Here is a 26,770-nt window from a genome sequence, read left to right on the forward strand (position 1 = left end):
AGGTGCATCTTAGACACCTTAATTATTTATTAATTCATTTGGTACTCACAACTGTGAACATCTTCCTTGCTTTACAAGTGAGGGAATCAAAGGGCTCCCAGCTTAACTGGTTTGCCCACAGTCACACAGCTCCTATGTGAAAGAGGTGGAATTGGAACCCAGGCATCCTGGGTGTCAGTGTCTGTGTCCTTACCACCATGTTGCACAACATCTGTAGTACATCAGGGATACCCAGCATAAGGGAGGGAGGAGGAGGACCCTCCCCCCAAGGAGCTCAGATGTGACTGGGGCTGGAGCAGGCACACACATGCATGTAGACTAAATGTGGGGGAAATATGAGAAATATACACGGGGGTCTTCTAAACATTTGTGAACAATCAGGGAAAAATTATGCATGGACTGAAACATTTCTTTATGTCAAATAGACTTATCTTCTTTTATTTTATTTAAATTATCTGAGAGAGAGAGAGAGAGAGAAAGAGAGAGAGAGAGAAACATTCCTATCCACTGGTACACTCCCCAAATGCCTGCAATGGATGTCTTTGGGACTAAGCTGGGAACCTAACCCAGGTCTCCAGTGTGGGTAGCAGGACCCTAAATACTTGAGCCATCACCACTTCCTCTCAGTGTGCATGTGAACAGGAAGCTGTGGTTGGGAGCTGGTGCTGGGATTCCAACCCAGGTACTCTGACAGGGGATGCGGGCATCTTAACCACTAGGGTAGATGTTGGGCCCTAAACTTTATCTTCTAATGCTGTTTTCCAAGAACTTTTTGAAGTACCCTTGTAATTGCCTACTAAGTGTGTGGTCTAGAGCAGTGTTTCCCAGACTTCACAGCGTGTATAAATCACTGTAGATCTGTATTCAGTCTGCAAGCCATGGACACTAAAACTCTGCATTTCTAACCAATTTCCAGGAATCACACGTGGAGCAGCCAAGGTGAACTCTAACGTGGAGAACCAGATAAGTGTGGCTGGAGTGTGCACTGGACAGTAAGCTGGGGCTGAGCTTGGAAAGGGAGCCTGGAATAGGGGGATGCACCAAAGCCCCCTGGACATCCCCCCAACCCCACCCCTTAGCAGCCAGCTGCATTAGGCAGGAGCTCCACCTGTGAAGATCTCGTTTTTGAGAAATGCCTGATCCTGATGATGTCAGGAAACAGTTTGCAAATTCAGGAATCAGAGCCAAAGGGAAGTGCTGCACAGTCTACAACTCGCTACAGTGGTTAAATAGGAACAATCTTTTCCAAGTGGTTCCTCTTACGGGGAGCATTTCTGCTGCTATAGGACTTTGGGCAACTATAAAGCTTAGCAATGAAAAATAATAGCATCCTCAAGGAAGAAGAGATCTTGGGTAGCACCAAAGAACCAGCAGCCTTCCAACAAACCATGGGCTCTATGATGGAGACCTTTGAACTGAATGGTAAAGTACAACTCCCTGGTTATGGGATTGTCTAGTAGGATAGTTTTTCTGCTAGGGGGATGCAAGAATAGTCAGTGGGGGAAAGAGTCTAGGCTTGCACCATTGTCACAGTTTTGCATGTAACTCTCACTAGTGCATGTCTGGAATGCTGCAGTTAGAAATTTCTGGAATGCTAAAAATAGAGGCTACATTTTAGTGTAAAACTTGTTTGGAGTATTTTTAGCTTCATGATTCTTTTAAATGTTATTTAAATAATTTCCTTTCAATGAATGACAAAGCTTATTTGCTGTCCCCCTCTTTATGAGTATCTTATTCTGGCACACACGTTGTGTGATGAAGATGGCAATGTAAGACAAAGCAGGTGAAAAAATCCATGAAACCTGCCGAGTGCAACTTAGTTTTGGAGGCAATTCCTTTCAAATTCCTTAAGGATGCTTTGGGTATTGCTGGTTGGAGACTCTCTCTCCATTTCGTGTTGGCTAGGAGATGTCTGTAGCTTCATAATTGGCATGCCATAGGTTACATTCAGGCTTTAAAGCTTCAGTCAACTCTGTTGTTTTTATTTTCTCATGGGGTTCTACAGGTGATGCTTATTAACAGATTCTAGAATTTGTGGCATGTAGAGGCATGGGGTGAGTTTGCTTTTGATTCATGCCTTCTGAGTTGCCATTCTAGAACTTGCTCTTGGAATCGGCTTCCAAGATGATCAGTCCTTCCCACTCCTGGGCTTTTCTGGAAGGTGTCTATATGGGAACAGAGCAGCTGTGCCACTCGCCTGAGTCTCCCCTTAGTGCACATCCACCTGTGCAGGTGCCTGGCTGGAATGAATGTGGGTACAAAGGTGAAAGTTTTGGGGCTCTGCCTCCAGGATATCATAGTGTGGCCACAGAGAATGGCATGAGTGTGGGTGGCTGTGATCGTTGTTAGCTATTCAGCACTTCTCAGAAGGCATCCTTAGGGGTATGCGACTTCTTATGATACTGGAAATGTTCAGGAAAGTCAGCTGAACAAATGCTCAGCATCTACTGCCTGCTGGCTACTGCACTCAGCACAGAGAAGGCCTTGGGGGGCTTACATTTACATCGGTGATGCAGGAGGGTGGCAGGTGAGTCCGACCAGAAACCGACCATCTGAGTTCACTGCCAACTGAGACCTAGATTTGCACAGGTCACTGGGGAAACCTCTAGCCTGTGGGAGACCCTGGAGGTCGAAGCTGACACCTCTTCTAAGTGAAGAGGACAAGAGGGGTGGTTATAGAAAGGAGGCAGTTTGTGGTCAGGGTGGGGCGCCACCTGTTGTATCATATTCCTAGGGAATATTCCACAAAGGACAAATAGCTCCATGCTGTACAGCCAAATTTGTGTGGAAAGCAACAGGGAACCTGCAAGAGCTTCAGGCATCAACCAAGAGGCCTGGCTTGCTTGGAGATGGTGTTCCCCTTCATAGCAGGGGGTAAGCTGAAGACAGCAGCAGCTTGGGGAAAGTGACCATGAGGGACACGGCTGCAGGGCAGGGTGGGAGGGAACACTCTGGAGAAGTCTTGGAGGTCAGATTCATAGGACTGGGATGGTGGGATCCAGTTGGTGCAGGGGATGCTAGAGTCAAGGGCAAATCCCAGATTTCCCATTCGGGTCGTGGGTGCCATGAACTAAAACAAAACCAAATGCATTCCCAATTTCCTGCCTTCTAATAAAAGGAACAGAATGAGAGCCATCCCTTAGGACTTATTATATCTAATAATATGACTTGGACAGCTACAGACATTGTAACTTGTTATTGATTTCTTTTAAAAAATGCATGTATTGGGGCTGGTGCTGTGGTGTAGCAGGTAAAGCCACCGCCTGCAGTCCCAGCTGCTCCACTTCTAATCCAGCTCTTTGCAATAGCCTGGGAAGGCAGTGGAAGATGGCCCAAGTTCTTGGGCCCCTGCACCCTCACAGGAGACCTGGAGAAAGCTCCTGACTCCTGGCCTTGGCCGACCCAGCTCCAGCTGTTGTGGCCATCTGGGAAATGACCCAGCAGATAGAAGACCTCTCTCTCTCTCTCTCTCTCTGTAACTCCGTCTTTCAAGTAAATCTTTAAAAATAAAATAAAATAAAATAAAATGCATTTATTTGAGAGGCAGAAACATAGAGATGAGTTAGAAATAGAGAGAGGCCGGTGCCGTGGCTCACTAGGCTAATCCTCCGCCTTGCGGCGCCAGCACACCGGGTTCTAGTCCCAGTCGGGGCGCCGGAATCTGTCCCGGTTGCCCCTCTTCCAGGCCAGCTCTCTGCTGCGGCCAGGGAGTGCAGTGGAAGATGGCCCAAGTGCTTGGGCCCTGCACCCCATGGGAGACCAGAAGTACCTGGCTCCTGCCTTCGGATCAGCACGGTGCGCCAGCCACAGCGCGCTGGCCGCGGCGGCCATTGGAGGGTGAACCAACAGCAAAATGAAGACCTTTCTCTCTGTCTCTCTCTCTCACTGTCCACTCTGCCTGTCAAAAAAAAAAAAAAAAAAAAAAGAAAGAAAAAGAAATAGAGAGAGAGAAGGGGGTAGGTCTCATCTGCTGGTTCATTCCCCAAATGCCCACCAAGTCAGAAGCCCAGAACTCACTCAAAGTGTCCTACATGTGTCAGCAACCTGCATACTTAAGCCATCCCTGCTGTCATCCAGGGTGCACATCAGTGGGCAGCTGAACCCTGGAGTGGAGCCAGGACTCACACCCAGGCACTCCACTGCAGTATGCAGGGGGTTAACTGACACTGAAGCTGTTGTACCTAGTGTCTTATCCTTCCTTCTTTTTTTGTCTCTTGAGATTGTTTTACTTACTTACTTCTGCTGGATAGAGTTAATTCTGCTTTCTTTTGGACAAAAAAAAAAAACATCTTAAAAGTTCCATATACTGTTCACCAAAAACACTACTGAATACCATGTGCAAAGTCATTTTCTCACTTATTATTCTGCATTGTTGCCAGCACTGAAATATAAAATGCTGCCTTTCCCTGTTGCCTGATCAAATATTCATCTTTTTTCTTTAATTACTTAAGGATACAGGATCAGGGATGTCTTAACAACACACTGCAGAAACATATAGAAGTGAGCTAGAGAAACATCTAGAATGTAACTGCTTTTCTCTAAAATTAATTTTGAAAATGATGATGGGTTTCAAAGTCACAGGACATTCTAAACGCAAAGTATACTCTGCCTCCACCCCTTTGGCACTGCGTGATTTCACACCCTGATTCCATCAGCAGATAGCCCTTTATTTCATTATCAGCACTGCAAGCAAGATACTCCCATCATGCCTTTCCTTTTTTGTTCCTAGCTTTCTCCAGGTGTGGAGGAAGAATAAAAATCATACCTATTGACATTGCACATGTGCTGATTTCATGTATGCATCCATTGTGGAGAGGTTACCACAAAAATTGCTTTACTTTCCTGGAGGGACTGGACATTGGCTGTTGCTCCATTTAGCCTCCAGCAAATACCCAGGAACCGAAACCAGTGCCACCTCGTACCACCCCTCACCCCAGCCAAGGAGCATTTGCACTTGAACGTGGGAATTTGCATTTGTCCCTGTGACAGAATCTTTCACATCCTGCTTCTAGCTTGTGGAAAAGTGGGAACATTTGTCCAGCTCAAGCCCTGCTGTCCAAGACCACACCAGCATACATGTAGCTTGTGTGGGCCTCTCACCCCCAACCTCTCAACTATTTCAGGCTTCACATCTTTCTTCATAATACTTTTCCCCCAAGAACTTCTGCCTGAAGTCCATATTTCTTCACAGAGAAGACCCAGACAAAATGCACATGGAGAAGATAAGGTTTTTGTTGTTTTAATTACGATGAACTGTTGGCTCCCAGCGGGTCTAGTCGTCCCTTTTTCCTGCTCTAGAGATAGTCGGAAGATAACTTTTGTGCATTCCCCTAATATCTTAACCCTCCAGTTCACTCAGGTGCAGTCTTGGCTGGTGTGGCTGCTATCATGCCATGAACTTGTTCTGACTTGTTCTGTTCACTCTCAACATCTTCTAAACATTACAACTTAATGTAGAGGTTTGCAAATTTTTTTTTTTACTTTTTATTGTGAAATAATTACAGGTTCCCTGAAAATTGCAAAATATGTACAAGGAGGTCTTGGTGACCCTTCACCCAGTTTCCCTCAGTAGTAACCCTTTCCATTGCTTTAGTGCAAGATCATAACCAGGAAGTTGAGTCCAGAGAGCTTCTCCATTTGTGTGCGTGTGAATATAATTCTGCATAGGTCTATGTTTTAGAGGCGCACACACCTCTCACTCTGCCATCAGCAATCACCAATTCCTGGCAGCCACAAATGGGTTCTACATGTCTATGATGTTGCTATTTCAGGAATGTTATAAACATGTTATTACACAGGCTGTAACCTTCTTAAGGTTGGAATTTCTTTCTCACATAGTGTAGTATCCTTGGGATCCACTTAAGTTGTTATAGATATCAACACTTGGTTCTTCTTACTAAGGAGCACCGTGTTGTGATAGGAATATACCACTAGGGTTTTTGTTTGTTTGTTTGTTTGTTTACCATTCACCCACTGGAAGGCATTTGTACTGTGTCCAGGTTTTGACAATTACAAATACAGCTACTATGACCATGTACATAAAAGTTTTTGTGTGAGAGTTAGGTTTTAATTTCTCTGAGATGAATGTCTAAAAATGCAATTGCTGGTTTCTAAGACATGTTGGTTTTTACAGGAAGCAAGCGATGCATTGCCCAGTGTGACTGTATCACTACACAGTCCCACCGAAAATGTGCAGCTCCTCCTGTGCCTCCGCAACCTTGCCAGCGTTTGACATTCTCGCTGGTTTTTATTTCAGCTATTCTCATAGGTGTCTGCTGATATCTCATTGTAGGTTTCCATTTGCATTTTCCTGATGGCTAATGATGCTGAATCTTTTCATGTGCCTTCTTGCCATTTGTAGGCCCTCGTCCGTTTAATGTCTCTTTGTACCTTTTGCCCATGTTTTAATTGGATTTTTTTTTTTTTTACTATTTAGTTTTGAAAGTACTTCATACATCCTAGATACAAGTCCTTTGTCAGATACATGACTTCCAAATATTTTATCTCTAGAATTAACTATCTTTTGGCTCCATAACAGGATCTTTCACAGAGAAAGAGTTTTTGTTCTGAAGGGATCCAACTTTACAATTCTTCCTGTTGGCTATGCTTTTGTCGCCGATGCTAAGAATTGTTTCTCTAGCCTTAAGCCCAAAAGATTTTCTCTTAAACTTTATTCTAAAATGTTTATAGATTTACATTCTACCATTAAGTCTATAATCCATTTTTAATTGATTTTTATATAAGGTATTAGCAAGTCTCTTTTTCCTTTCTTTTTCTGGTCCATGAATGGCCAATAGCTCCAGCACCATTTGATTAAAAGGCTCTCCTTCTTCTATTGAATTGCTTTTGTACCTCTGCCAAAATCAGTTGGGCAAGTTTGGGTAGGTCTATTTCTGGGTTCTTTATTCTGTTCCATTGGTGTACATGATTATCCCTCTACTAATATCACACCAGGTTGATTGCTAGAGCTGTACTGTAAGCTTTAACATAGAGTTACGCCCCATGCTTTATTCTTCTTTTCAGGATTGCTGGCTATTAGGTTTCTGTCACTATAGCAAATATCTGAGAGAAGACACTTTTTTAAAAAAAAAGATTTATTTATTTGAAAGACAGAGTTAGAGAGAGAGGTAGAGAGAGAGAGAGAGAGAGAGAGAGAGGTCTTCCATCTGCTGGTTTACTCCCCAGATGGCCACAATGGCCAGAGTTGAGCCTATCCAAAGCCAGGAGCCAGGAGCTTCTTCTGGGTCTCCCACATGGCTGCAGGGGCCCAAGCACTTGGATCATCTTCCACTGCTTTCCCAGGCCATAGCAGAGAGGTGGATGAGAAGAGGAGCAGCCAGGACTAGAACGGGCACTCATATGAGATGCCAACGCTTCAGGCCAGGGCTTTAACCCACTGCACCACAACGTTGGCCCCCGAGAGAAGATGTCTATTTTGACCCACAGTTTCGGAGGTGCATAGTCCAAGACTGGCTAGGTATCTGGTAAGGCCAGAATATGGCAATGATGGAACATCACAGAGGCAGAACCACGTGGTAAGCCAGGAAGCAGGGAGGTCCAACTTGGCTCCATAATCAACCCTCTTACAGCAGCTATCTTCCAAAAGCATGCCCCCGCTGATCTAAAGACCTCCCACCAGGCCCACCTTCTAAATACCATTATTGGATCAAGCTTCCACTCTCTCAGTATCACCAGTTTATTACTTTAAAGATGAAGCATCTGCATCTATAAGATCTCAGGAACCAAATTTTGTTCAAACTATAGCACAGAGCTTGGGGTTCCTCATATACGTTGAATACATGCTTGTTTTTTGTTTCTCATATAGCTTTACTGACTTTTCTTAAAGATTTATTTATTTATTTGAAAGGCAGAGTTACAGAGAGTCAGAGGCAGAGAGAGAAAGGTCTTCCATCCACTGGTTCACTTTCCAATGCCACAATGGCCAAAATTGAACCAATCCAAAGCAAAAAGCCAGGAGCTTTCTCCAGGTCTCCCACAAGGGTGCAGGGACCCAAGGATTTGAGCCATCTTCCATTGCTTTCCCAGGCACACCAGCAGGGAGCTGGATTGGAAGCAGAGTAGCTGGGACTCAAACCAGCAGCCATATGGGATGCTAGCACTGCAGGCTGTGGCTTTACCTGCTACACCACAGTGCCAGCCTCTACATGCTTGTTTACACCTACCAAAAAACTTGCTGAAATTTTAGTAGCAATTGTGTTAGACCTACAGATAAATGTTGAGAGAACTGACATCTTTACTATATTCAAGCATGTCCATGAACACAGTATGTCTTTCCATTTATCTAAGTCATTCATTACTTGTTAAATCAGAATAATTGTAGCTTACAAGAGACTTATCCATAAATATTTCATTTTTAGTAATTATGAATGCTTTTGTGTAGTTTTAAAAATATTTATTTATTTGAAAGGCAGTTACAGAGAAAAAGGGTAAGATGGATAGGAGTCTGAAACTCCATCCAGGTCTCTCATATGGGTGCAGGGACCAAACACCTGGACCATCTTCTGCGGCTTGCTCAGTTGCATTACAGGAAGCTGGATCAAAAGTGGAGCAGCCAGAACTTGGATTGGTGCTGATATGGGATGCTGGTGTTGCAGGTGCTGTGACACAATACCAGCTCTTTCTTTTCTTTTTTCTCTTGTGTTTTAAATTCCATTTTTCAGTTGTTTTTTTATTGGTCTACACAGGTTCTTTAAAAAAAATTTGTGGAAAATGTTTATCATGAAAAAATTATGCATGAATTTCAAATGTTTTCTCACCAAAATAAACTGACCTTTTAATTCCCCACAAGTTTCTGAAGTATCTTCACATATGATTTTCATATGTTATATCCTGCAACTTTGATGGGTCAACTAGTTCCAAGAAGGTTTTTTTTTTTTTTTAAATACAAATTCTTTGGGATTTTTCTGTATACCAAGTCATGTCTTTTACAAATAGGAATGGCTTTATTCCTTCTTTTCCAATATATTTCCTTTTTTTTTTCCTTTTCTTGTCTCATTGCCCTAGCTGAACTTTCCAGCACTGTGTTTAATGAGTGAGAATAGACATCCTTGCCTTGGTCTCTGTCTTAAGGGGAAAGCATGATACCACCTTTAGATGCTTTGTAGGTACATTCCTAAAAAGATTTTTTTTTGAAAGGCAGTGGCAGAGTGAGGAAGAAAGAGTTCTTCCACCCACTGGTTTGCTCTCCAAAGGGCCACAGTGACGAAGGCTGGGCCAGGCCAAAGCCAGGAGCCTGGAACTCCATCCAGATCTCCTACACAGGTGGCAGGGGGCCCAAGCACTCCTGAGCCATCTTCTGTTGCCCTCCCAGCTGCATTAGCAGGGAGCAGGATCAGAAGCAGAGAAGCTGGTGCTCCAGGATGGGATGCTTGGTTCACATGCAGCAGCTTAACCTGCTGCACCTCAATAGTACCCTCTGGGTCATGCTTTTTGAACTCAGTTAAATAGTGCATGGAAAATGCATATTATGAAAAAATTGCTAGGCTTGGATTTCAAGTTGTGTTGCACCAAAACACTTATAACTTAACAGTATTTTCTACAAATTTTTCCCTCATATTTAGACCATTTCCATTTAAATTAATTACTGAAATGCAAGGATTTAAATCTGCCAAGGTACTGTGCATGCATGTTTGTTCTCTCTGTTTCTAAATTATCTATTTTTCTTTCATTAACTTCTGATGCATAATTTAAACAGTTTCAGAATTTCATATTTACTTCACTATAGTGTTCTTAGGACTATCACTTGGAAAAGCTTTCCCTAGTAGTATCTTGGGGTATTGCAATGTCTCTGCACAACTTATCCCAGAGTACCAATAGCAAAGTTTTACCAATTCAATAAACTGTAGAAATATTCCTTCTTTTGATGTCCTTTTATCTTCTCCTCTTTCAAAATAAAATTTTCTTAAGTATTTCCTCTAATACATGGAGTATCGCATCAGATGGTTTTATAATTTTTCTTTCAAATGCAAATGTAACTTTAAAAGCTTATGAGGAGAATGGTCTACTTATTGTTCACTTTCCTTGTCGAAAGTCTAGGCCTTCTTCTATTACCATTTTCTTTCTTCTTGGAGGACTACTGTTAGCCAATTTTAGAAGTTCGGTCTATTAGCAAAAAAATCTTTTTGTCTAACTTTCCCATTCATTCCTGAAGGATGTTTTCACTGGCTATGGAAACCATGGTTTACAATACTTTTATTTCAACAAACTACATTGTCACACTTACGTTTGGCATTCATGGTTTCAGATGGGAAATCTGCTGTCATTTAAATTGGTATTTCTTTATAGGTAATGCAGCATTATCACTGTTTTTAAGATTTTTTCTTTTCACTTAGATTTTTTAATTTTTAAAAGATTATTTATTTGAAAGGCAGTGTTAGAGATGCAGAGGCAGAAAGAGAAAGATCTTCCATTCACTGGTTCACTCCCCAAATGGCCTCAATGTCCACAGCTGAGCCAATCAGAAGTCAGGAGCCAGGAGCTTCTTCCAGGTCTCCCAGGAGGGTGCAAGGACCTAAGGCCTTGGGCCATCTCTACTGCTTTCTCAGACACATTAGCAGGGAGCTGGATTGGAAGTGGAGCAGCAGGGACTCGAACTGGTGCCCATACGGGATGCCGGGACTGCAGGCAGCGGCTTTCCCTGCTATGTCACAATGCCAACCCCTTTTATTTAGATTTTCAGTATTCATTGTCTTTATATATACTTATAAAATTATATATATTTTATATTTTTAGTTACAATACTCCTTGAGGTAGACTTACTTGGATTTATCTATCATTTAGGGATTCACTCAGCTTCTTAAAACTGGAAGTTTATGTCTTACACCAAATTTAGGAAGTTTAAAATATTATACTTGCTTTTTTTTTTTTTTTTTAGCTCCACACTCTTTTTTTTTGTTATCAACCTACAGGTGTCTGAGGATCTGTTCGTGGTTTTTCTCTTTCCTATTGGTACTCTCTGCTTTTCAGATTGTGTAATTTCTGCTGTCCTGTCATTGAATCCACTGATTCTTATCTCCTATTTGTTATATTGCTGAGGCCACTAGTGAGATTATCTTGAAATTTTTGGGGTTCTTTACTTCTAAAGTTTTTATTTGTTTATTTTTATCTTGTATTTCTTTGGTGAGGTTTTTCCCTTATTTAAAATTTTATTTCAAGAATATTTGTAATTGTTTATTAAAACATTTTTGTTAAAGCTACATTAAAATTCTTGTCAAATAATTCCACCATCTGTGCCATCTCTATGATGGTATCTCTTGACTGTCTCTTCTTTTCTTCAAATAAAAATTAATTTATTTATTTGAAATGCAGAGTTGGAGTGAGAGAATCTTCCATCTGCTGTCACTCCCCAAATGGCCACAATGACCAGGGCTGGGCCAGGCTGAGGCCAGAACACTGGAACTCCATCTGGGTCTCCCTCATGGATGGCAGGGGCCCAAGCACTTGGGCCATCCTCCACTGCTTTCCCAGGAGCATTACCAGGGAGCGGGATTGGAAGTGGAGCAGCCAGGACTCAAATTGGCACCCATGTGGGGTACCCATAGTGCACATGGCAGCTTAATCCACTGTGCCACAATCCCAGTCCCAGAAGATCTCTTTTTATTCAAGTTGTGATTTTTCTCTGTTCTTGCCCTGACGGGTGATTTTCCATTGTATCCTGAACATTCTGTGTAGTATTTTCGGAAGCCCTTCGTCCTATTTAAATCTCTAGTTTTGTGGGCTGTGGCTACTTTTGTGGGCTGTGGCTCCAATGACAACTTAGTCTTCCCAGCCCTGTGTTGCTCTGGTTCACTGCGCTCACCCGGTGCCATCGGTGTTCTTGCTTGCCCCCTGCTGGTGGTGCTTGAAGGGACAGGACATTTTCCAACACCACGCGGATGTTGGGATGCATCAGGCCGCTGGGGCAGACACTGCTTCTCTGGGTGTGCTCACCAGGTGGTCCCGGGCTGGGAAGGTGGGACGCCTACTGGGTGTCACTAGTGTCAAAGCAAGGGAGAAGAACACCTATCCAGGCCATCTCCTGCCACCAGGACAGGGTAGGCCTGGGGAGGCTCAAGTCTGTGTGCAGCCTTTTTGCTTCATTGAAATCTTTGATGGAATTGAAACCTCATTTTTATTTCCCCCTGGAGCAGACTGTTAATTTGGATGAGACAATAGAGCTGTCAAATTTCTGAAACCCGTTTCCCTCCTGTCTTTGTCCAGACTGCATGGTTTGCTCCAGGGAAGGCTGCCTGCTCTTGTTTACCAGAGGCTCTTCGCTCTCTCACCCTGAGGAGCCTCATTGGCCAAATCCCAGCCAGAAGTCGTGTTTCCTTAGCAGCTTTTTCTACCCTTGATGGAACGGTCAGCATCGGGGATAAAATCTTCATCAGATCCTCAGGAGGTCGTACAGTTCCTAACAAACCTGGTTTCCATGCCAGGTGGGAGGTCTGCATTTACAAAGGCATTCTGGGCTTGGCTGGACCTCCAGGAACTACTCTGACAACACGACTTCTCCTGCTTGACGTTAACCCATCCGTAGAGCCCATGCTTGCGCTCACTTCCACCTCCAGCCTCAGTCACCCCTGTGTCCCTGTGTCTTTCCATTCCCACCCCATGCTAGGTTTCCCCAGGTCTGGTGCTGTCTCTGAGGCTGTATCTTGTGCTGAACCTGAGGCCGGCCTCCCTTGTGCAGCCACATGAATGAGTGAACTGAAGGAGGACTGGGGAAGATTTGAGAATTGTGGGCTTTCTGTGTCTTTCCCATATGACTCCTGGGGGCCCACTGCTCACACCGTGGGGGTCCTGGCACATGGCACCCATGTTTGGTGCCCTCTGCAGTTGCTACCCTCTGTCCTGCATGTGTTTCAGATCCAAAGCCCAAGAAGAAAATAAGGGTGAACTTCTTCATGGCGCTAGTGGTCATCTACCTGATTCTGCTCACCGTGGGCACTGGGCTGCTGGTGATGCAAGGTAAAGCAGTCCCGGGGCTGTGTGGTCCCTCTGGGCTCAGACTGAGCAGAGATCCTGAGGCCACCTCTCCTTCTTGCTGGAAGAGGGTGCACATCCCCTGGTCAGCCACAGTGATGGGAGGAGCAAAGGGGATGGTGTGCTGTGTGCCTGAGAGAGTGAGAGGGAGACAGAGAGGGAGAGAGAGTTTTTCCATCCGCTGGTTCACTCCCAAAATGAGCACAACAGCTGGGGATGGGTCAGGCCAAAGCCAGGAGCCAGGAGCTTACTTCAGGTCTCTTACATGGGTACCAGGGGCCCAAGGACTTAGGTCATCTTCGGCAGCTTTCCCAGTTACATTAGCAGAGAGCTGGATCAGAAGTGGAGTAGCCAAGATTTGAACTAGCGCCCATGTGGGATGCCAACGCTCCAGGAGGTGGCTTAATCCACTATGCCATAGCACTGGCCCCTCAAGCAATGGCATTAATCAGGGTATGCCATGCATACCTGACACGAAGGCTCCCCAGTCTCTGGGCAGGAGAGGGCTTTGTTGATGGAGGTGTTCAGTTGAAGATGACTTCATTTTCAAAGTGTCTTCAGCTCAGATGTTAAAGTCTTGATGCCATGCCATTGGTAGACACTAAAGTCTCTCGAGAGTGCTGCATGCACAGTCAGCATACATATTAAGGTCATGCACACACGTCAGATACATATTAAGGTCATGTCTGCACATGGCTTGGATACATTAAGCCAGAGCAGCATGGTAGCTGTCATGCATCCACCCTCAGAGCATGTGGGAAGGGGTTAACTGCACAAAGGTTGGAGACTGATGGTGAGTGCCAAGGGCACAGCCTTAGGCCAAGCAGGGCCATCCTGGGGCTGGGTAAGGCCACGCCTAGGCATGGAGTACATGCATTCAAGATGCAGAAGAAGCTCTGTGCAATGTCCCGACAGCATGTGAACATGGCGTTCGGGGACTCAGGGGCAACCAACGTCATGCACACATGGCCCAGGGACATTGGGAGCTGCTCCAATGCTTTGGCCTTCAAGGAGGTCCCTAAAAAGGATACTGTGGGGGCGGGGTCCAGTTCTGAATCTGCAGGAGCGGCTCAGAGCGCTGGAGATGTACTTTCCCAATGGAACGCTGCCCATGGAGGACAACCCGTCCTTCTCCCAAAATCCTGAAGCACAAATAGCAGGGGGCACCCTCCAGCGGCAAAGCTTGCAGGCCCAGCTCCTCCAGGTCCGCACAAGCCAGGAGCGCCTGCAACAGCGGGTGGACAACTTCTTCCAGAACCCAGGTTTGGCGCCCACCCCTCTGGGTTGGGGTTGGGATTCCTCAGGAGAGAACGGGGAATGGGAAGCTATTTGTTCACATGCTGGGGCATGAGTCCCCTTCCCTGGCAGGAGGACAAGGGCTTCCAGAACCCTGGCCTGGTATGGGGCTTCAGGAGACCATGCAGTGTGAGAGCCATGTGGGGTGAGCATGAAGTAGCCCTTCAGGGAAGCTGCAGTCAGGAACCTAGGGACCAACCAAGGGGCCTACCAAGTGAAATGTGACCTCCAAGAGCCAGGAACTGGAGCTTCTGCCAGCCAAGGCGGTGTCTGAATCACCAAGTTCCCAGAAGGATCCAGCACATTCAGGAGGGAGGATCTGAGCCAGGGCTTGGGGCGCTGCTGGTGACCACGCCCATGCAGCTGGCCAACCAGAGCATGGTCGTGGGTAGGAAGAACCAGAGCCAGGGTGGGAAATGCCAGGGGTCCTCCCTGGCCCCAGCCTCTCCACCAGGGCCTTGTGGCTGCGGGCAAACAGATGGCGCTCAGGCCAGTCCTGCTGACAGCCTGAGAGCGTCTCTCCCTTGTCTGCCGTGTGGAAGAGCGGAGCTTGTTTTGACCAACATGAGGGGACCCCTCCTTAACCCAAGGGGCCTGGTTTGGAGCAATGGCTGGCACACAGGTAGCCCTAAGCCCCTTTCTGCACCTCCACAGTTGTCAGGGTATAGACCACACAAGGGCTTTTCCCTGAGAACACCCAGGTGTTTGGTGTACAACCTCCCCGACCCCACATCTGGCCAATGTCCCTGTTGCTGACCCGGGTGGGGCCAGACTCCACATGTGGATCTTGGGAGCTCCTGTTGCGGGTGGGGCAAAGCTGAGGTGCCCCTGCAGTAAACCGGCAACCCACTCTCTCTCTTTAACTTGTAGAGATGCTGAGGATCAAAGGTGAACGAGGCGCCCCAGGTAGGTGCACGCTGTCACCCATCCTGCTCTTCCCCTACAGCTCCTCCGAGGACTCCTAGGCATATGTCATCTTGGGACTGGGTCAAATCTGACCCCAGCTTCCCTTGCACAGGTCCCCATGGCCTCCCCCACACCCAGTCATGCCTGCTTGGACTCTCAGTTCCTTCTCCTGGCCTGAAATGACCCTTCCTCCTCATGCTCCCCACCAATGCACCATCTTCCCAGGCCTGACTGACTCCATCCACCTCAGCTCCCCACCGCCCAGGTATCCCAGCTGCCAAAGCCTCTTTTTCAGAGCTCCCAAAGTCTCTCTTTCCAGGTGCCTTTCACCTACAGCTCAGCACTTGTCACCAGGTGCTGTGCTCATCCTGTGCTGAGCTCCTCTGACCCCAGTGACAGTAATGACGGGGCGGGGGGGTGACATCACGGAGGAACAGGCTGAGCCTTCAAGCTGACTCGGGTTCAAATCCAAGGTCTCACTGGCTGTGTGGCTTTGGGTCATTTCCTTAAGTTTACCTCAGCAACTCACCTGCATAGAAGATTCCAGGGCTCATGTGACCTACCTGGGCAGGGCTGATGAGAGACGCAAGTGAGGCGAGGCACACACAGTGCAAAAGGATGCCCAGTGCTGTGTGAGGACAGGGCCCATGGCTGCTTTGCCTTTCCATATTCCTCACCCCGCATGTGTGTCATGTTGGGTGCATGCACATGCACATAGGTACATATGCACGTGGTCATAGGCATACATACACACACAGGCACACATGTGCAGTACACACACATACACACATGCACACAAGCACAGTACACACATAGGCACACATACACACATGCACAGCACGCACATGCACACAGAGACACGTGCACACATGTAGAGTACACGACAACACACATGCACACATGTATACTACACAGAGAGATACATGCACACGAACACAGTACACACATAAGCACACATGCACACATAGACACACATACACACGTGCACACAGGCACACAGGCATGCACAGGCACACATGCGCACATGAACCGTACACACACAGGCACACATAGACACACAGCCACACATGTACAGTACACACAGGCACACATGCATGCACACACATGAGCACAGGCACACATACACACACAGGCACACATGCACACACACACTCCACCCACAGCTCTGCTTGTTCCACCAGCACAGAGTCAAGATTTCATTCTGAAGGGAAATATGCACATGATGCCCCTGAGACAGAACTCTTGGGTCTGAGAGGCTCAGCACACACCAGGCCACTGGTCATGAGATCTTTGCAGTAGCCTCCTGCTGCGGCAGGAGCATGGACTTGGATGGCCAGGGACAGATGCTGGCTCTGCCTCTCATGAGCTGGGTGGCTTGAGCAAGTTGCTTAACATTTCTGAAGTCCACGTCCTCCCTGTCTCAGATGCAGATAATGAGAGGACCCCCTGGGATGGGTGTGAGGATAAAACAATAAATGTAAAAGTTTACTGGCTGGCCCCATGGCTCACTAGGCTAATCTTCTGCCTGCAGCTCCAGTACTCTGGGTTCTATTCCTGGTTGGGGCACCGGTTCTGTCCCGTTGCTCCTCTTCCAGTTCAGCTCTCTGCTGTGGCCCTAGAGGGCAGTGAAGGATGGCCCAAGTGCTTGGGCCCTGCACCCGCATGGGAGGCCAGGAGGAAGCACATGGCCCCTGGCTTTGGATCGGTGCAGCACACTGGCCATAGCGGCCATTTAGGGAGTAAACCAATGGAAGGAAGACCTTTCTCTCTGTCTCTCTCTCTCTCTCACTGTCTAACTCTGCCTGTCAGAAAAAAGATCTTACTGAAGGGCTTAATGCAGGGTCAGGACTCAACACCATTATTAATATCATCTACTGATGTTATTGTTGGAAAGATTAAATGAGCTAATGCTTGAGTAACCCACCCTGATGAATGCTGATGTCTCCCCTCTAAGGAGGGATCGTTCCTACAAAATCCTCACATAAACAAACTTCTGTGGATTGAGTCTGACCTTTAAAATCTGCCCTTCTCAGGACAAACATTCGGCCTGATGGTTAAGATACAGGTTAGGAAGCCTGCAGCTCCTATTGGAGTGCCTACTGATCCAGCTTCCTGCTTACGTACAACCCAGGAGACAGTGGTGATGGCTTGAGTAGTTGTGTCCCTGTCACTCATGTAGGAAACCTGGGCTGACTTCCTAGCTTCTAGATCTGGCCTGTCCCAGCCTTCCTCAGCCATTGCAGGCACTGGGGGGTGGGGTTGGGGTTTAAGCAGTGGATGGGGAGCTCATTGTCTCTCAAATAATTTTTTAATTGGATCTTCCCCCCTCCTCTGATATCTCTTAATTTCTCTCTCTCTCCACACACACACACACACACACACACACACACATATATATATATTTGTACGTACAGGTGCTCCTCAATTTATGATAAGGTTTAAATCCATCATATATCTCAAATGCATTTTTTAAAAGATTTGTTTATTTGAAAGAGTTACAGAGAGGCAGAGAGAGAGAGAGAGAGAGAGAGAGGTCTTCCATCCACTGGTTCACTCCTTAAATGGCTGAAACAGCCAGAGCTGGGCCAATCTGAAGCCAGGAGCCAGAAGCTGCTTCCGAGTCTCCCACATGGGTGCAGGGGCCCTAGGACTTGGGTCATCTTCTGCTGCTTTCCCAGGCCATAGCAGGGAGCTGGCTCAGAAGTGGAGCAGCTGGGACTGGGACTCAAACTGGCACCCTTACGGAATGCCAACCCTGCAGGCAGCAGCTTTACCTGCTATGCCACAGCACCAGCCCCTAAAATACATTTAATAACCTGGTAAACCCATTACAAAGTCTAAAAATCCTGTGTGGAACCATCATAAGCCAGGGCCCAGGGGCCATATGTCATCACCAGCTGTCTCCCCGTGTATTTCTGCCTCTGACTTTATCTGTCAGCCTCTCTTCCCACTCCTTCTGCAGCCCAGAAACCAGGAGAGAAGACAGCTGAAGAAGCTAGGGGTGCTCCTCAGGCACCAGAACCTGCCCCACCCCTGGCCCACTGCCCACCGGAGCCTGGGCCTCTGCCCTTGCCCACAGCTTACCCTGCCTTGGCCAGACCTCTCCAAAGCCCATTCTAGGGCAAAATCCCCTGGAGACAAACAGGAGGGGAGGAGCAGACGGCTGGTTGCGGCATTCAGAGTCACAAATTTAGCCTGGGACAGAGACGGCAGCCAGGGCCGCTCCCTGGTCTGTTCCCGGCTTCCTGGACATGCTTGTGGTTAATGGTGCCCCAGCTGAGTTTCAGGGAAGGGGACTGTGGAACCAACCCCTCCCTTCTCCAGCCCACCCCTGTCTGTCCCAGACATCTTTCCTTCCTCCACCCAAAATATGTACTGAAAGCTGTATGGATGAGGTCCAGGTAGGCACTGGGAATCCAGACATGAGAGGTTCCCGCCCCCATCAACCTCCCTATTCTGGAGCAGACCAGTAGGGAGCATGATGCGGTTCCTTGCAAGGTGCACGCACGCGCTGGGACCTTGCACAGCCTGAGTAACTGGCACACTAAGCTCATTTACTGGAGGAAGTTGAGGCTGAACATGTTGAAACAATTTGCCTGGCTTACACTTGAACCCAAGTGTGTCTGACTCAGCCTCTCTCAGAAGACATCATCGACACATTTACTTCCTTGCCCTCTGATGCCCCATGAACTTCTTGTAGGGAGAGGTTCTTTCGTTTTTTCTTCCTTCCGCTATTGGGCTGCTCCTCCGGGTTCAGTGAAAGTGTGAGTGAGGGGCATTTTCCTTCCATCTTGTGGGTTGACAAGTGAGTGTCTCTGCTCTTCCTCACATCTCCCAGGTCAAAAGGGGGCCCAGGGTGCACCTGGCCTGCCGGGGTCTCCTGGTCAGAAGGGAGCCACGGGAGCTGCAGGAAACAATGGAGCCACAGGTACGGGTCGCTGCCTCCTGGCCCCATCATATTTTGCTACACTGTGTCCAGGCTGGGCTCTGAATTCCTTTTCCCTTTCAGGTGCTCCAGGTCCCCAAGGCCCACCTGGCATCAAAGGAGAGAAAGGTAAGCAAAGGCTGTGTGTGTGTACAGGGGCACCCAGTGAGCTTGCTCAGCATGAGAGCTGCAGGCTGTAGCCAGGGACCCACGCCAGGGTCCAGACCCCCAAAGGGAGGCTGTCTGGCAGGAGAGCGCCTGTGGGCTGATTGGCAGGGTGGGCGGGAAGGGTGTGGAGCCGCTGCAGTCTCCTCCCTGTGCACACACCCAGAGAAAGTCAAGCTCTGTAGTCCAGCAAGGACTGCGCGTCTGTCAGACATGTCTCTGTGGCTCTGACAACATCCCCCTGCCTTGATGAACCCCAGTTTCTCTGTCTATAAAATGGGGTGAGAGAGCTCCAGAGAATTTCTGGAGATCATGATTTAAAGCCCATCATCATTACAGGGAAAGCATTGGTTCACCTAAACCTGCCCAGCCAGGGACTCAGAGCTGTCCCTCACGGGGACAGCAGGCTCTGCAGCTGATCCAGCCCACTCCACCCTGCACTTGGACCATGCGTTCCAGTTCCCTGAGGGGCTGGGGCTGCTGAGACCCTGGCCGGAGACGGAGCCGAGGCAAAGGATTTACAAGGAAGGGGACTGACACAGACCTGGCTGCGCAGGCAGAGAGCAAACAGCAGCAGCTACAGAGAGGACCCCTTTTAGGAGGGAAGATCTCCCTCGAGGAGCTGATTCATGGGTTAGCAGAAGGGACCCCTGAGAGCCTGTTGCCCTAAGTCTGTCTCCCAGCAGCATTTTCAGTGCACACATATGCACTCACATGCACGCAGCCACACCCTCACGTGCATGCCGACACACACCAGCACCATCATGTACACACGCACACACACACACTCTCACAGCCTGGGGGAGCTTGGAGCAGGCCATCGGGACTGCCTCCCTCCCCCTTCTGCCCACAGAGAGCGTACAGGGGAGGCAGAGTGGGATCCACAGCTCCCCAGATGGGAGACACTGAGTCCTGCTCTAAAGGACGAGCTGGAAGCCTGCCTGGTGTGCATGTGACACAGGCTCCTGCCTGAGGCTCACAGCAGAGCCATGCAGTCTCTCCAACACCCAGCTACCCTGCCTTCAGCTCCAGGCCTCCATGGACCTCACGTACATACACAGGGCCCAGAAGCAGGCTGCAGGGGGTGCATAAGAAATGCACACCCCAGAGCTCAACTGTGCCTCCCCCCACTTCTGCTGGGGGCATCCCTGACCCACTCCCTTCAACTGGCCACACCCAGCAAAGCTCTGTAATCCAGTAACTCCCATTGGGGCTTCTCTCAATCCAGCCCCTTCATCTTCCACTCTTCCCCTCCCTCCTTTCTCATGCTCCCTCCTGTATCCCCCAGTTTCCCATCACACCATGTCTGTCCTGCACCTGTCCCTCCTCTACACGATACCCCCTCCCCTGGGGACATGCAGACCCTCTGGTCTGTGCTCCACATGCTAGCCTAGGTTACCTGGCCTGGGCAGTGGGACACATTATTTCTCGATTCCACTAGCTGTGCACCTGCCCAGGACTGGCTGGCCATCGACAGGCTGGTTCTACAGATGAGGAAATCCCGGTGTGGCTTTTCCACAGTCATCCTTCGTATTGCGTGCAGAGCTAGGATTCACGCAGACTTGCCTCTCCTGAAGTCTTTCTGCACCTGCCATGCAGGATGCATTCCCAGGCTGTTCCATGCATTGGAAAGAAAATAAATGCTGCCTGGGCTTGCCAAAGACTCTGCTGTGTGTGTGTATGTGTGTGCATGCACGTGTGTGTGTGTTTGTCTATGAGAGAGTTGGAGAGAAAGGGCCAGTGCTCTCTTGCTGGGCGCTTGCCCTCCTCGGAGGCTCTGGAAGATGAGCTGTTTGAGCCCAGATCACAGCAATTGAGCCTCCCTCTTCTTCTTCACAGGCTTCCAAGGACCCCAGGGTCTGCGAGGGCAGCCAGGAGTCCCCGGTAACTCACGCTTCCCCTGCTTGTTGTCAGCAATGCCTTGCCTGGGGCACTGAGGATGCTGCCCTCCCGGGTCCTCATGCCAAAGCCCTTCCCAGCCCCAGTGGGTTATGCCTTGCCCACCGTTGTCATCTCTTGAGCCTTCTTCCTCGTCAGGACCACCCAAGAGATGAGCTAATACAAGCCCCAGACTTTCCGGGGTGGGGGAGCCCTTGTCCCTTCTCCCCCAAATGCTTCCTGTCCCCCAGAGCACAGGGGAGCCCTCCTCACCACCCTTCTCTTTGCAGGCACTTCAGGGCCCCAAGGAGAGAAGGGCAGCCAGGGCAGTGCGGGCCTCATGGGCCCCAAAGGGGAACCAGGAGCGAAGGGAGACAGAGGAGACCCAGGCCTCCCAGGTAAGGGCAGCTCTGGGGGAGTCAGGGCTCACTGGATGGCGCGCAGTAGCTGGGGCCTGAACTGTGCCACCCGGGTCTGCTCAGTGCCCACTGAAGGCAAGGCTGTGCCCAGCCCTCAGGCTGCTCCCAGGCACTGCATGTGATCTCGTCTTTCCAGGCGAGCAAAGGACAGGATGCGGTGTGAGAGGGAGGGCACTGTCACTGCAGCGTAACTCATCCCTTGAGGTGGTAAGGTGAGGGGTGTAGGCAGGGCCAGGGGCTCAGGGAGGAGGGAGAGGGACCCAAGGGAGCAGGCCTGTGGTGGTGGGGCCTTAGAAGGAAGACTGACAATGAAGGTAAGGGGGTTGACTCCAAAGGGGGGGGGCTCCAAATGCTCTGATCCCCCATCAAGAGCAGGTGCTGTCTCTTCAGCAGAGGTCCTTAAGCTACAGGCCCTGTGTAAGAACCATCAGGGGCTTGCTCACAACACGGACTGAGCCCCAGAGTTTGTGTTTTAAATGCCCTTGAAGGCCAAGGCATCCTACTCAGAAACTTGGTCCTGGGGGCCCTGGATTTGACCAAGCCCCTTTGCTCCCTGGACAGCTACACGGTGCAGTGGGGGAGGTGGGGAGCCAGGCCAGCTTGGCTTCCATTCCCACTCCGTCCCTTGTTCACCTGTGTGATGAGGTACAAGGGCGGCCATTGGATTACAACAATAATAATTAAGCCACACAGATTTTGCAGGACTGTTCTGGGGGTTAGAGGCTGTTTTCAAACTGTCTGCCACATGGCAGGCACTGAATAAATAATAACTGTTATTAGTTCTTAGTAGCAGTGCTAGCTGTCCTGTAAGGTGGAAAGGGAAGGACTTGGGTTGCTAGATTCTTCTGCCAATGACTTCATCTCTCTGAGCCTCAAGGTACTTGCTTATGAATGGGGAATAGTACACCACTCTTTAAGAGGGAACATTGTTTTTTTAAAGATTTATTTATTTATTTGAAAGTCAGAGCTACAGGGAGAGAGAGAGAGAGAGAGAGAGAGAGAGAGAGAGAGAGAGAGAGACTTCTTTCCACTGGTTCACTTCCCCAGATAGCCACAACAGCCAGGGCTGAGCCAAGCCAAAGCCAGGAGCCAGGAGCTTCATCCAGGTCTCCTACATGAGTGGCAGGGGCCCAAACACTTGGGCCATCTTCCGCTGCTGTTCCCAGGTGCATTAGCAGGAAGTTGGATCAGAAGTGGAACAGCCGGAACTCGAACCGCTGTCCATATGGGATGCCAGCATCACAGGCAGCAGCTTTACCCCTACGCCACAACACTGGTCCAAATAAAGGATAATTGTAACAGGGATAAAAGACGTGCAACATCACTTAGGGATTATTTGCATTATAAGAAATCGGGCATGCTTGCCCTCACAGGCATGTGTCACCTCCTCAAATACTTTCAAGTTCCACGTGAGGCAGAAAATAAACTTGCTCTGAGACTGGTCCCAAAGCCAGCATGCTGCAGGGCTCCTTGAAGTGGAAAAGGGAGACTCTCACTTTCTGGAGACTCCTGGAGAAGGGGAAACAGCCAGGCCTTTGCCCTGCAGCCTGCTGCCACTTGAGTCCAAGCTGTGGTGTTTCTGCCCCAGGGTTGGAGCACAGCCAGAAGGAAGGTGTGGAGTCCACACGCAGCTGCGAGCTTGGAAGCCCTGTGTTCGAGAGGGGAAATGCTCCAATTTCAGTTCTTCTGAAAGCAGGGGGCCAACCCACCCCTCCTCTTCCCAAATTTACTCTCTCAAGATCACGAGATCACAGCTTCCCACTGCTTGCCCAATCCACTGGCGGCTACTGGGGCCAGTACAGCTGGGAGGGACCTCACCCCAGGAGTCTGCGGTTTTACCCACGGCCTCTGCCCCAGCGGTTTTGCCATTCAACCCCAGGGTGGTTCCTGGGAAACTTCCTCATCCCACCTTGGGGCTGTGCCTGGGAGACCCCGGAGTCAGAAGGAGCTGTGTTGCCTTGTTGGGAGCCACAGCCCAGTCCTGGCACTGCTCTGCTTCCCAGAGTTGTCCCTCCCATGCGGACCTGGGAGCTGCAGGAATGTGCATGCAAGCCACACCATGCTGCAGAGACCTCACACAGCCAGGCCATCTTGCTTTCTGGCCAGGACCACGAGGCATCAAGAAATTCCACCAGGGCAGTTAATTTCCCGACCCTTCTAACAAGTGCCGTTGGACCCTTCTCCAAAATCGGCATGGAAGCACCGAGAACGGCCGTCAACCTGTTTGCACCTTATGCTCTGATAAGAGACAGCAGCTTGAACCGAGTTCTTTAGGAGTACCTTATTTTCCATCAGGGAACCATCCGTCCTCAAAGATCCAACCATCCCAAAGAGTCCAATTCCCCAGGCTTTCATCTAAATTCACTCAAAACTCAGACTTGGGAAGGTCTTTTGCTAAGTCACAGGAGAGACAGCTGCACCCTCTCCAGCGCCAGTCTTGCCCAGAAGGATTATGGGAGCAATATGTGCTTTTCAACAACCTTCTATCCCAGTACCCCTCCCTGAGGGCCCCAGAGGGGAGCCATTTCTGCTTAGCCCTTCCCCCGGCTCCAAGCCCTGGGGCTGTGGAGCTGCACATCCCCTCCCCTGGCTGGTGGGGGCCTCCAGCAGCTTCCTGAACACTGACCAGCCATCCTCGTGGGCTGCTGATGGGAGAGCCCTGCGTGCTGGGGCCACCAAGGGCTGTGCAGCCCCGTCCCCAGCCCAGCTTATGGTTTGGGAAGGAGACCCAGAACCCCGTCCCCAGGAAATTGATATGCGCCAGGCACTGACAGGAGAGGAGGAGGGAACAATGGAGGACTCAGGAGAGGACGGGCTGGACGAGGCCTGAATGCTGATGACAAGTGGAAAATTTGAAATCTTGGGCACCAGGAAAGCCAGTGTCTGGATGGCTGGCGGGAGTAGGAGAACGCTGCAAAACTTTCTCTCCTTTGGGGCCTCAAAGTTGCTGGTCTGAGGACTGGGGATCTGCTTTCTAGAATGTTCAGATTGCAACTTGAAAGGCTTTGAAGAGTAATTTCCCAACTGCTGACACGGGCAGGGTACATCGTGGTGCAGTGGGTTAAGTCACTGCCAGGGATACCCATTCCCCATAGGGAGTGCCACTGCAAGTCCCAGCTGCTGCACTCTGATCCGGCTCCCTGCTCATGCACCTGGGAAGCAGCAGATGATGGCCAAGCACATGACTCCTTGCCATCCACGTAGCTGACCTGGATGGAGTTCCCAGCTCCCAGCTCCTGCCCTGCCCCGACTGGGCTGTTTGGGGCATTTGGGTAGCTAGGGGTGACATCTTAATTCCCTCCTCGCCACTTTCAAATAAACACATATGGTTATCAAATAAAATAAATCAGCCGGACAGTTCTGGGTGAGGCTGGGCTGTGGCCCCTCCCAAGGGGACCAAGACTCTGACCAGGGCCCTGAGAACTGAGCTGTGGTCCTTCTGTCAACTATCGGCTGTGCCCAGTCACCTCAACAGCTCCTCACACTGGGGCAAGGCAGGTATGCTCCTGGAAGGCACCAATGGTATCTTTCATTTCCGGGGTCCAGGCAGGAGCCCAAGGGTTTCCGAGTTGGGGATTTGGCTGAGACTCCTTCCTCCCAGATCTGACGGTGATCCCTCCGGTTTTTCAGGAAGCAAAGGAGACGTGGGCATGAAAGGAGACATAGGAGCCATGGGGCCCCCTGGGCCCCCTGGAAGCAAAGGTGACTCTGGGAAGCCAGGCCCACAAGGTAAGAGGCCACTGATGCACAATTATTACCTTATTTTCTGTGGCAGGCTGGGCCAAGGAGGTGGCGGGAGCAATTCCTGAAAGTTCTTCTTCATTTTAGGTTTAGTTGGATTGCCCGGAGCCAAAGGAGATCAAGGTAAGCACTGTGGGTGTCTGAGAGGAATCAAGTTGAGGACCCACCTCCACCACCTTCCATGTCACTGTAGTGTTAACCTGGAGCATCTGGGGTTTGTTAAGACCCTGGCCCTCTCCTGGGAGGACCCAAGGGGCTGCTGGCAGAGGCTGAAGTGACATTCCTCAGCCATCCAGGGTATCCCACCCAGGAACACTAAACATATCGGCAAGTCCCCGTGTGCTGCAGTAAATGGGAAAAGACTCACCCGCCTGCTACTAACGAGACTAGCTCTAAAGACCCACTGCTAGAACCGCCCAGGGCTCTATAGGGTGTGAGACAGCATCTTGCTGATGATGACAGAGGCTAGGCACAGGCTCGGGGGATGGCAGGACTTCTGCCAACTGCCACTAGTCCTGCAGCCACCCCTTCTTTTGCAGGTCACTCTGGAACGCCCGGGGTTCCCGGCATTCCTGGCGTAGCAGGACCCTCAGGTGCCAAGGGTGAGCCTGGCAGCAGTGGCTCCATGGGGCCAAAAGGTGAGCTCCTGGGTCCTGCCCAGGTGAGGGGACAGAGGGCTAAGGGCCACAGTTGGCCTGGCCTTTACACCCCCTTTCATGCCTTCCATTGTCCAGGCTCCCCGGGAAGTCCAGGAATCCCAGGAGTTGCAGGACCCAAAGGAAGCAAGGGGGACACAGGTAATAAGGTGTGAGTGCGTGTGTGTGAGCATGTGGGGGGGATGGTATTACAGGTGTAATACAGGGTGTAGAGATGGTTGAAGAGGGGGCTTTCCAGAGGCCTACAGTGGGAGGGCCCTGGCCCATGGGGCTCCCTGATTAAGGGAGGCACTTTCTTCGGCCAGGACCCCTTGAGCCCAAGGCCCTGGGGCTGTGCTGCCTGTCCTCAGGGTTCTTGGAAAGCCTTGAGTGCCAACACCAAGCCTTAGGGGTGACTTCTTTTCTTTTCTTTTCTTTTTTATTTTTTTGACAGGCAGAGTGGATAGTGTGAGAGAGAGAGACAGAGAGAAAGGTCTTCCTTTGTCGTTGGTTCACCCTCCAATGGCCACTGCAACCGGCGCACCACGCTGATCCAAAGCCAGGAGCCAGGTGCCTCTCCTGGTCTCCCATGCGGGTGCAGAGCCCAAGGACTTGGGCCATCCTCCACTGCACTCCCAGGCCACAGCAGAGAGCTGGCCTGGAAGAGGGGCAACCGGGACAGAATCCGGTGCCCCGAACAGGACTAGAACCCGGTGTGCCAGCGCCGCAGGCAGAGGATTAGCCTATTGAGCAGCAGTGCCGGCCGGGGGTGACTTCTTAATTCCAGTAGCCCACATAGGCATGATGGATCACGTTTTGGG

At 49.6% G+C, this 26,770-nt stretch overlaps 1 protein-coding gene across 2 annotated transcripts in view; it reads left to right on the plus strand.

Moving 5' to 3' along the window:
• The first annotated feature begins 1,236 nt into the window (after window positions 1-1,236).
• The window catches only part of MARCO (macrophage receptor with collagenous structure), a 36,226-nt gene continuing 10,692 nt past the window's right edge, over window positions 1,237-26,770 (plus strand). The window contains exons 1-12 of one of the 2 annotated variants that reach the window (XM_008258480.4): window positions 1,238-1,422; window positions 12,868-12,969; window positions 14,034-14,246; window positions 15,151-15,186; window positions 19,025-19,114; window positions 19,196-19,240; window positions 21,116-21,160; window positions 21,445-21,552; window positions 25,204-25,302; window positions 25,402-25,437; window positions 25,854-25,952; window positions 26,049-26,111. In XM_008258480.4, coding sequence (XP_008256702.2) covers window positions 1,314-1,422; window positions 12,868-12,969; window positions 14,034-14,246; window positions 15,151-15,186; window positions 19,025-19,114; window positions 19,196-19,240; window positions 21,116-21,160; window positions 21,445-21,552; window positions 25,204-25,302; window positions 25,402-25,437; window positions 25,854-25,952; window positions 26,049-26,111 — 1,045 coding nt within the window. In that variant the 5' untranslated portion in view covers window positions 1,238-1,313. Of the gene's footprint in view, window positions 1,423-12,867; window positions 12,970-14,033; window positions 14,247-15,150; window positions 15,187-19,024; window positions 19,115-19,195; window positions 19,241-21,115; window positions 21,161-21,444; window positions 21,553-25,203; window positions 25,303-25,401; window positions 25,438-25,853; window positions 25,953-26,048; window positions 26,112-26,770 lie in introns of both variants that reach the window. The other variant, XM_017342794.3, reaches the window with a different exon arrangement.

Source organism: Oryctolagus cuniculus, chromosome 3 (assembly GCF_964237555.1).
Source record: "Oryctolagus cuniculus chromosome 3, mOryCun1.1, whole genome shotgun sequence".
Classification (NCBI taxonomy): Eukaryota; Metazoa; Chordata; class Mammalia; order Lagomorpha; family Leporidae; genus Oryctolagus; species Oryctolagus cuniculus.